The sequence below is a fragment of the Triticum urartu genome, chromosome 7A (genome assembly GCF_056163025.1).
Source record: "Triticum urartu cultivar PI428250 chromosome 7A, HENAU_Tu73, whole genome shotgun sequence".
NCBI lineage: Eukaryota > Viridiplantae > Streptophyta > Magnoliopsida > Poales > Poaceae > Triticum > Triticum urartu.
Genome location: NC_141879.1, coordinates 537,600,634 through 537,611,594, shown reverse-complemented (window position 1 = coordinate 537,611,594; position 10,961 = coordinate 537,600,634). Strand labels below are relative to the sequence as shown.

Sequence of the window (10,961 nt, the reverse complement as noted above, 5' to 3'; positions counted from 1 at the left end):
GTTTCACTCATTTCACTAGTTCCAGAAAAACACATTACATTCACTAAGTTGAAATAACAATTTCACTTGTTTCAAAGATAGATTTCACTTATTTTTTAAACTGATTGGAAATAATCAGCTTAATATTTTTTAAAAAACTAGTTTCATATTTTTTAAATAACAAGTTTCACATATTTTGCACTGAAATATGTTTCATATATATGAAAAACAAAAAACATTTCAAAAAAAATGGTTTCACTCAATTCAAAGAACTTATTTCACTTTATTTCAGAAAACTGATTTCACTCATTTGAAACGTTGAAACTTAATCATGTTTAAATGTATTCAAGATTGATCTTGTTCTAAAGGTCTTGGCGCCATGAGTTCAAATATATAAAATATTTCTAAAATGGGATTATAGTTTTAATGATATGAATGAATGAAATTGCTAAGGAGAAAATAAAAGGCAGGATTAGAGTTGTGGGGACAGATAGAAAAGTTATTGCATGCATGCGTACTTTACACTGGGAATAGTTTTTATTCTATTATTGACAGGGACCCACTTATCTGACACAGATTGGACTATTAACAGAGATACATGAGATAGTTACCACAATACAAAATGCTATACACATGCACTGGGCCCCTTGTGCACGAATCACAAAGTAAATATATGGTGGATGGTCCACCGGTAGCTCCCGGCTCCGGTAAAAAGCACTTTGCGTTAGTGGGACGGCTCATCAAAGAGGTTTACTGATTTTAGAACCTTTCATCTGGGTTTTTTTCTTCTATTTTCTATACTTCTTTATTGATTTTCTTCATGTTTTTATTTTTTCCTTTTCTTTTTCTTTTCCTTTCCTTTTTCTTTTATAAATACATGTCAATATAAGTTGTACATTTTTCATGTGGAACATTATTTTTATACATGCTGAACATTTTTCAGATACATGACAAACATTTTTTTCAAATACATTTGAACGTTTTATCAAATACATGTAAAACATTTTTCAAATACACATTTCAACACTTATTTTGAATGGTATGAAATATTTTTTATAGTTACGCGAGCAATTTTTACATTGTTACATTTTTTTTAAATGCCATTAACATATTTTTGAAACATGTGAACATTTTGTAAAATGCCACCTACATTTTTTATGAGTGGTGTCATTTTAAAAAAAATACATGAACATTATTTTACATTGTATATACATTTTTGAAAATGTCACAAAAGATACTTTTGAAACATTTAAACATTTTTTAAATGTTACATACATTTTTTAAAGGTACTAAACATTTTCTCAAAATTAAGCAAACTAATTTTTTTATAATGTATAAAATATCATGAACATTTTTTTTGTGAATTGTTCAAACATCTTTAAAAAGAAATAAGCAAACTACTCCCTCCGTTCCTGAATAAGACCTTTTAAAAACTTTAGCATATACTACATACAGAGCAAAATGAGTGAACCTACACTCTAAAATATGTCTATGTACATCCATATGTAATCCATACTGAAATTTCTAGAAGGACATATTTAGAAACAAAGGGAGTAGTTTTTAAACATGTATTTTTTTAAAATATAAACAAAAGTCAAAAGAAGGAATAAATAAAGAAAAGATAAAAAAGAAACAAAACGAACGAACTAACAGGCAATACTAACAAGATGCTTAACAGAACCAACTATACAAGGCAAGAGACCCCAAGCTCATAAAAGGAACTACAAGGCGAGAGGCAGTAGTTCAGTCGTTCCCAGCAACGAAGTACGTGAAATAGCAATGTAGCCAATTGCCCACAGAGATATAGAGCTCCGAGATAGCATCCAACAGCCAACGTTCAAACGTTACAGTTCAGGCGTCTTACCAAAAAATGACACATACAAAATGATTTTCCTGACTGCAGGCATGGGAACTTACACTGGGAAATGACAATGGCAAACTCACTGCACAGCAAAATTCATGATCAGGTGGCGTTCTGCACATTTTGTGGAATTAATACAGTGGTATACCGGTCAAGCCTAAATCCTATCACGCTAATCCAATCAATCAATCAATCAGATTACATTCTTATACTACAGAAAACCCTCATTAGAGGGATCACACCGCGAGCAGTGCACTCACTGCCCGCTTCATCCACTGCTCACAAGGCTGGCGAAATCCTCCCCTTGCATTTCCAGTCGTCGCTGCGGGGAAGGGTCGATCTCACACACTTTGAACGAGATCTGATTTCTTCTGCTTCCAACTCCCGCCCGGCCGTGCATACGCGCTATAAACTCTTCGTTACATGCGGAAACACTTAACAGAGCTCGTTAACTTAAAGCCATACTAAAAGTAGCTTGCGGTGTGCCAAGTGTGTCATGAGTCGTGTGGGCCTTGGATTATCAAATTTATGCGCTTGCCGCTATCAATGCGGAGGACTTCGCCTTTTAGGCCCAACTGAAATGGAAGAACCGATGAATTGATTGGCAACAATTTCCAGATAAAACAATCGGTAGATGAACTCAGTTGAGATGAACGTGTACCTCCACCTGATTGCTATCGACGGAAAACCATCTCAAAAGAACACCAAGGTGGACCACGGCTGGGATCATTTTGAATAGCAGGGGTGTTGTTACCTGCACAAGAAGCAGTAAGTTAACCATACATAACTCATAATAACGTAATGTCATCAAAGGTAGAGACGGTGGGCACAGTGACCATCTTCTCATTTTAGACTCCACCACATATTTGATATCTACCATCAACAGAGATAACACAATGTTGCTTACAAAAGAAATGAAGCGATTAGGTACATACCAAGCTAAGCGCTGTGGTTCCAAGAAGAAGTAGATACAGCTTGCCCTGAAGAAAAGCATTGCAGCTGTCAAATGAAAGTACAGATGGATCTAAATTGAGAAGCAGTGGTCTTGCGGTGACCAAACAAGACAAGACAGGTACTGCCAACAAACTATGCCGAGCAAAATAAGAGTTAAAATATCAACCGCTTCATTTCATTTAGATAGATTACGATTGGCCATCTTAAATGTCATACTTAATTGAACACCGGTACTTACAGGACATTGAAATCCTCAGCAAAAGACTTTTAGTATTGATTATGCTTGGCTATCTTAAACTACTAGAAAAGTAAGCCAGAGGTGGCAACTCTCAGAAACAAGTACCAAGGCGTATATGTGCTTTATGACTAAAGCAGCATAGCCAACGAGGGTAATGTCGCAACACGTGAGGAACAAATATATGGCTATCTTAAACTACTAGAAAAGTAAGCCAGAGGTGGCAACTCTCAGAAACAAGTACCAAGGCGTATATGTGCTTTATGACTAAAGCAGCATAGCCAACGAGGGTAATGTCGCAACACGTGAGGAACAAATATATGGAGAAATAACCTCAATCAGATGGATGCTTGAAGCACGGCTAAGAAGAACAAAAGCAAACTCTCCAATTTGTGCAAGAGACATGCCGACCTGTAGAAAAAACGAGGTAAGTGTGACTGCATGAGCGATAGCAGATGGGAGCCCATTCTAACAGAGACTAGAAAGACTTACAAGAAGAGATGTTTTGTTGTTATAGCCAAACCCTTTTACGACAATAGAGACAATAAATGTCTTTATTGTTATCACCAAAATTACAGCTGCAAGAAGTATATCCACATGGTTCCACAGAAAATGGACATTAATTAGCATCCCGATGCTGGCAAGGAAAAGGGCGGCAAAGAGATTTCGAATCGGTTCAATCTGCAGAAAGAACAAACCTGAAATAAGAGAACATATAAAGAATTACTAACTACAAGAGTCTAGCTGTGAGTAGAAGAAAGATCAAAGCAAATACTAGCTGGTAGCTCCTCTTCCCTATAGAGAAATATGCAAAAATCTTACAACACAAAAACAAAGTGTACAAGATATTAGCAAGGAATTACTTGTTCAAGAGTATGTTGAGCAAGATCGGTTGTTGATATCATAACGCCAGCTGCAAATGAACCCAACTCAAGACTCAGACCCAATTTATCACTGCACTGCACCATGGAAGGAAGGCCACATATAAGTAACAGATATATCGACATAGTCCTAGAAGAGATGATTAAGATAGAAGAGTACAACTATCAAAGATATATATGCAAGCAAATTTCTTTAAAAAGTGTAAATTAACAAATAATAACAAAATATATGATTGAGAAAAACTGAAGAAGCATGTGCAAAATAGAGGGAAAATACTGCAGGCATGGTGTTGGATCGAATATAAGCTTACATATCCATCAGAATCCATGTGTCACATCCATCTTGAACATTGTAGTTAAAATAAAGGCAAGCCCAGAAAAATATTTGTATTTTACCGTTCTGTCTGGTTTTCAATATTTTAAGCATTTTCAGCCCTCTTTTTCCGGATTAATATTAAGCAAAACTTTTGTCCAGGTAATAGCCAAACTTTTGGCCTGTAAAAAGACTCACCCAAGCAAATAACAGGCAGAATGCAACTGCTGCCAACTGGTACAGTTCATTTGTCTGCACGATGCAGCAACGAACATTAGTATAACTTCAATGTAATGTTCTAACGAAAACTCAAAGCATCATTAATGTTCTGTTTGCCCACAGTATACTCACCTGAGACGAAAGACTTATCATCAGCTTAAGAAACCAAGGCACACAAGTACGGGAGAGGATAGAGAGAATTCCCAGGAACGATATTAATAGCACAAGCCTGAGAGTATTGGAAATTTATGTCATAATAAAATTTTAATTTATCCAATACCTAATTATGTTGTAGCAAACTTCTGTATAAGTACGGTACAGGTAGACCGAATATACATAGGACAGTATGATAAGTCATGTGACAAGATACAAGACAGGTCATATTTGTTGACACTCGACTCAAGCAGGCACTGGTATGTAAAGTACACCCGCCGATTAGACATTGAGATTACACGAATTTACTGTACAGTTTCATACTTATTGTTGATATATTAATAGTACAAGCCTGAGAATATTGGAAAAAATAAATATTTAGTCACTAGAAATTTTCAGGCTTTACACGGCACTTACGATTTTGTCATTGACGCAACTCCATGAAGAAGACCAGAGGCGCCGCTCAAAATTGGAAGAAGTGCAAACAGAAGACCAACAGCACAATCCTGAGAGGAAGGGGTGTCAATGGATAGCAACTGACATAGATCAGGTAAAATTCACAAGTATTGAGCCAGGCTTTATCATTCAGTATCTTTCAACTTTTTTTGTGGAACTGAAAGCCATTCGATTCATAAACAAAGCAAGCAAATATGCATCTTTACAAATTCAATCCCACAAAAAAAGACAGAGGATATAACGTATGTCTAACATACCTGCAATACGAGTATGCCAACCGTCACTTGGCCATGAAGTGCATTGATACTATTTTTTTCCATCAAAAATTTTAAAACCTGCAACCAAAAAAATCACTAATGTTGAGCAGAGTGAAATGAATCTAGAATGAGCATGAGCAAATAGCAATTTATACAACATTCAGAAGACCAGTTAAATACAGGGTCATATATCATATGCAAAATTAGGTGTACTAAAATGAAAACCCTTCTGGCATTAATCATGTATGGTATAGTTAATGGTTCTACCACAAACCAGCAAGAACTAAGTTTGTTTACACCAACGCGGGAACGCATTGAGAGGATGTGGCACAAGCCCAAAAACAAACTAACATTCTGCAGTGAACCAATGAGGAACATAACATTGTAGATCATTGTTCAAAAGCAAGGAGTGTGAGTGATATTTAGAAATTACCACTGCTGTCGAAGACATAGAAAGAAGAACGCCAACAAAAACACCTTCCTTTGTTTTACCCCCACATAGCTGCAATGCAGTAACGAAAATAAGCAAAATAGAATAGAACTGCCAGGCATGTGCTTTCCGAGGACAGAATTAGAAAATCAAGGAAATATGTAAAGCCAGGAAAAAAGAAAGAAACAGCATAAACAAAGTTTTCATGGCACTCTAGCGAGCTGGGCGACCAAAGGGCGACATGATGACATGTGGCCCCACCATGGACATAGCTAGATGATGTATTACCTAATGAAGCAGTGACACGTGTATCAGTGAGAAACAGACGAGATATGGGCCTCTAAATAGTCATCACACTACTTCTCCAAATTCCAAAAGCCAAGTTCAAATATCTCATCCCATTCCCTAATTTCTATTTGGCTACCACAGCAGCCACTGCACTTCTCCTTCCCACTCTCCTGCATCTCGAATATCCACTCTCCATCCCCTGTCACACTAGTGTCTTCTTCTTAACCCCCTCTTGCACACCCCAACCACCCTCCCCTGCTGCCACCACATTACCTCCTGATATTTTGCCTTGCGCCCCAGCTCCTGTAATGCTCGATGGCTGACCTTGCTAGAGCTGGAGAGAGGCAGAGGAAGCGACAGCTAAATAAGTCAGCAGAAGTGACATGGAGGGGTGGCAGCGGTAGCCTTGACCACCAGGACCCTTTAACCCTCCTCCAGGCTCCAGATCTGAGAAGCTCAGGCTCATAAAGCGGCAAAGGCTCCTGCCATCTGCCTACAGCAGACTGGAAAACATGGCAATGCAAAGGCAATGCCTTTACAACCCTGACCTTAATTTTGTACTCCCTCTGTAAAGAAATATAAGATCGTTTAGATCACTATATCAAAACAATCTTATATTTCTTTACAGAGGGAGTATCAAACACATGCCAGAAAGCCAAAAGCTACAGAACTGAACCAGTGAATTTGTTGGTACAACTTGATTGCATCAATGGCAATATACTAGTGATCTCTTAACGTCAGTTGTAGAACATGCAAATGAATCTCAACAATAAATCTTGTTCGTGCAGCAAATAATTGCAATTCAAATAAATTTTCATCATAGCATGAGCAGCAAAAAAAGAAACATACCGTGGCAGAAATACCACAAAGGAACATAAAAAGTATAATTTGCAGCAATCCTCCAAGAACGGCAACTGCACGTACAGCTCGTAGCTGAGACAAAGTTGAAACACCATTTATTTAGTTAACTGCATATTGACATTGCTACAAATATCTAATAAATGTATTAAAAAACAAAGATGGATACTTTTGCGGTAGAGAACTCAAGTCCTAGAGCAAAAAGGAGAAATATCACACCAAACTGAGCTACTGTCTCAACCTGGAAGAAAAAGCAGAAATCATATTATTAATTGCGCGAAATACGCACAATCACATGTACTCATAATGAAATGTTCTCGTAAACTTGGTAGGGTATGAAAACAAGTCAAAAGTAAACATTCATTACTACGTTTAAGATTAATTGTATATAGTATATCAGGCATGATCTGATCGTCTGCTGAAGCAGTGAAATGGTTGGACAAAAGTGCATGCAATTTTTCATATAAGAATGATGACAACTAAACATCAAGAAAAGCAACCAACAAAGCAAAAGCACCCTACTTGCACCAGTTCGTTGACAAAGCTAAAACCTCCAGGGCCAATTATAGAACCTGCAAGCAAATAACCTGTAATGACCTGCAAAGTATTTTTTGAATTTCTTTAGGTCACTCGTAATCTTAAGTATATTATAAATAGCCATATAAAAATGTATGTCTTACATAGTCCATACACATAATCAGGCAGAAATGAGATTTGAGACAAAAGAAGTACTCACTGGTTGTCCAAGGCAAGCAAAGGCAATTCCACCACATGTAGCAGATACAATAACGACAACAAGATCTGAGATCAACCTACAGTAGTTCACATACAAACCAAGTTATGAGTAAGGCAGATACTTTATTCTTGCTCATCCTCAGCAATAATTAGGTCACATACGTAAGGTCCAGCTGCAGTACAGGGTACTTTGACTTCCGATTTGATATAATAAAAACATTATCCTGGAATTGCAGTTGTGTTAATACAGCACACAGGTAAAACAGAGTAAAATAAAATAACACTATTGCATTCACAGCAAAAAAGCGTAAAACAATCTGCAATGAATTATAGTGCATGTACCTTCCGATCAATCAACGTGGGAACATCCTCTTGCTCTGACCGATCCAAGAAAACCTCCTTGAATGGGAATGAGCTGGGGATTGAAAAAACATAAACTTGGGATATTTGCTACTGATTGTGAAATAATCATAAAGGTTAAATACTTAAATCCACTTCACAGAGAAACAGAAAAATAGTCAAATATATAATAGGAACATACTTATTGTCTTTGGTCTCATTCTTCTTCGTTACTCTTCTGGCCACAGTTTCCAGAACTCCCTGGCAGGGTAGTACAGAACAAGATAAGTATAACCAGCATACACAAACAAGAGCAACACGAGCCAAGTGCAGTGGGACTGGAGATCTAAAGTATGAATGCATCAACTTTTGCAATTTATATCCACATAAAAACCATTATTTGCTTCAAAATGGAAGGGTGGTATATCTACAAATTGAGAACGTAACTGAACACAGAATTGAGAAATATAATAGGATAGTTGGATGCAACTCGAAGTAGCTGTAGATCATAGGTGTATCATGTAGAAGATCAAATGACTAAATGAATGTCAGCTGGAACACAGCACTAGGGGATTTATGCAAAACTCAAATGAGTTCTATTAGTAAGTTAATAACTTAGACCACAACAATTGTTTCACAAAGTTAGTCAGGTACCATAAGCAAATATTAGATTTTGATTCATATCTAACCTAGCACAGTAAACACCATTCAAGGTATTGTAGTCGGCATTAGGAAAACGTCAACTCCTTTAATTTCACTAAGTCAAAAGGCCAGTAGGCTGAATAATTGGTCAACAGGCGCAAAACCTACAGAACGATACAAGGAAGGATAACTGAATGTTTTGTCATTATCAATGGTGTAACCTCTGTCCAAATGTCAACTCCATCCAAGACACCGATGATATCAAATATTTTCACCGTGTGCAATACATATTCAGTCGTATCAACCCTAGTCATATTTTTTAAGTTAAACAGCATGTAAAAGGAGACCAATTTAGAAGTTAAAGCGCGCATAAATGAACTAATCTCCTAAATCTAGAGAGTCGGCAAGGCCTGAACAACCATTTGATGAGCATCATAACAATGCAAAAATTTAAACAGGTTCCATAATCATTGTCAACGAACAATCCGACCACACACAAGCAAAACTGCGGAGATGAATCACCTGCTTCTCCGCGACCGTGTTGTTGAAGCTGCCGGGGTCCGTCTCTGCAAAATCATAGCAGGAGAGGATTAGGACGAGGCAGTTCAATCCAGACACCCAAAAAAACAGGCAGGATTGGTCAATTCCCAGCAGAGCGCAGCAGCCGGGGCCGAGATCTAGGCGGCCGGCCGCCGGCACGCGCCAAAACCAGATCCCCGCGCCACGGGAGCCCGCGAGGCGGATCGCGGGGAGAACGGTGGGGCTCAGATCCACGCACCTCCGCCGCCCTGGTCGCCCTCCGAGTCGGGGAACTCCTTCTCCAGCGCGCGGTCGATCATGTCGGCGAGGCTGTGCTCCTTGTTCGTGGCATTGCCCTGCGCCGCCTCCCCGCCGGCCTCGGCGGCCCCCAGGGCGGCGTCCGCGCGCTCCACCGCCGCGACCGCCTCGCCCACGCGGCCCTCGTCGCCCGCCTCGGCGGCGTCGTCGCCGGCCGCGCGGGGGAGGAATGCGACGGCCGACGCGAGGAGGAGGGCGGTGAGGAGGAGGCGGGGGAGGACCGGGCCCAGCAGGTGGCGGCGACGCATCAGCATCGCCGGAGGGGGGGCGGTCGGAGTGGGGTTTAGATTTTGGGAGGAAGGGCCGAAGAGTAGCGTGTGTGGGCGCAGGGCAGCCGTGTGCGTGCGTGCCCGTGTCGGGGAAGAAAGAAAGTGGGGGGAATGCGTGAGTTGTGCGTGCAGGTTGGAGTTGGAGGTGCAGCCGGCGGAAGCAGCAGCGATTTGTAGGGGAAGTAGTGTTCATTTTTTGTTAGTTATGGTATCACTTCCGTCCGGGCTTGTTGGTTGGGTTCATCATTTTGTTCCCTTTTAATACTTTTTATAAATCCACCAACTCGTCGTGTCTTGGTGGCTCCTTGGATCAGCCCAGAATTCCAGAAATGCAGGGAGCAGGATTGCAGGTATAGGCGAACTGATCGTAGCTCAGATCATTAGGTTTCGTATGGTGAAATCAGCCCATAGGGTTCAAGTCCTAGGCTCGACATTGCTGATTGCATTCTGGGGACTTATTTTAGGCTTTCTGTCGATGTTCGTTTCGTGGGGAAGATGTTTTCATCGACTACGAGAGCATATGATGACTTCGTCAATCCTAAGATGTTGTGCTGGCTCAGTGTCTCGAAAACGCTTATGCAGGTAGAGGTAGGACGTGTGTGTGATCATAGGGATGAGTGTAGATGCATGTATGTGAGCTTTTATGATTGTATTGTGCTTAAAAAAATTGCAGGGTGTAGGCACATGATTTTTATCTTTGACTTCGGATGGTTGGAAAACACATGATTTTACTTGCACCTAAAAAAGGCCAAAAAAATAAGGATCCTATACGCAGTGACGCCACCCAACGGAATGTTTCCACTCACGCAGCAGGACAAACAACCACGCAAAAGGCAAGGAGGCCTTTTATTTATTGTGCTCGGAAATTTCTACGGTGGCACACATCACTAGATGCGATCCTGCACTGGTAATTTTGTGATATGTCCCGACTGGTCACTCGCTATTCTTGTGAAGCAAAGAAAAACATGAGTTTGGAAGTGTAGTAGTAGTAGCCTTGTTTGTGTAACCACCGCTGGCCAGCCGTACAACTTGGAGCCGTCCTCGGGCGTGCTCGATGTGTCCAAAGAGACGAAACAAACGAGGCAGCACCCTGGCAGACCCAGCTTGCATTTTTGGTGGTGGGGGCATACCTCACCTCACCTCGCCTCGCCTGACCGGCCACCACCCAGGAAGATCTTGTTTCACCCGAGGGCTGTCGAATCCTCTCTCGCTCGAGTGGAGGGATCGGATCGGGCGGTGGTTCGGCCGTCGCGCA

The 10,961-nt window shown here is 40.3% G+C and overlaps 1 protein-coding gene across 2 annotated transcripts; it reads right to left on the bottom strand.

Annotated features, from left to right (window-relative positions):
• Positions 1–1,850: 1,850 nt before the first annotated feature.
• Positions 1,851–9,862, bottom strand: LOC125518906 (K(+) efflux antiporter 6). 2 transcript variants are annotated; one of them, XM_048683799.2, is made up of 20 exons: positions 9,379–9,862; positions 9,123–9,166; positions 8,161–8,219; positions 7,962–8,034; positions 7,782–7,843; positions 7,621–7,696; positions 7,407–7,481; positions 7,054–7,125; positions 6,876–6,959; positions 5,742–5,810; positions 5,309–5,386; positions 5,013–5,101; positions 4,575–4,671; positions 4,422–4,475; positions 3,893–3,988; positions 3,522–3,710; positions 3,363–3,440; positions 2,776–2,820; positions 2,502–2,594; positions 1,851–2,415 (listed from the first exon to the last, which is right to left on the bottom strand). In XM_048683799.2, exons 1-20 carry the CDS (start codon positions 9,689–9,691, stop codon positions 2,335–2,337), a joined length of 1,827 nt encoding a protein of 608 aa, XP_048539756.1. In that variant the 5' UTR covers positions 9,692–9,862; the 3' UTR covers positions 1,851–2,334. The 2 variants fall into 2 exon arrangements, with proteins under 2 accessions (XP_048539756.1, XP_048539757.1); XM_048683800.2 differs by having other exon boundaries at positions 2,508–2,594.
• Positions 9,863–10,961: the final 1,099 nt, after the last annotated feature.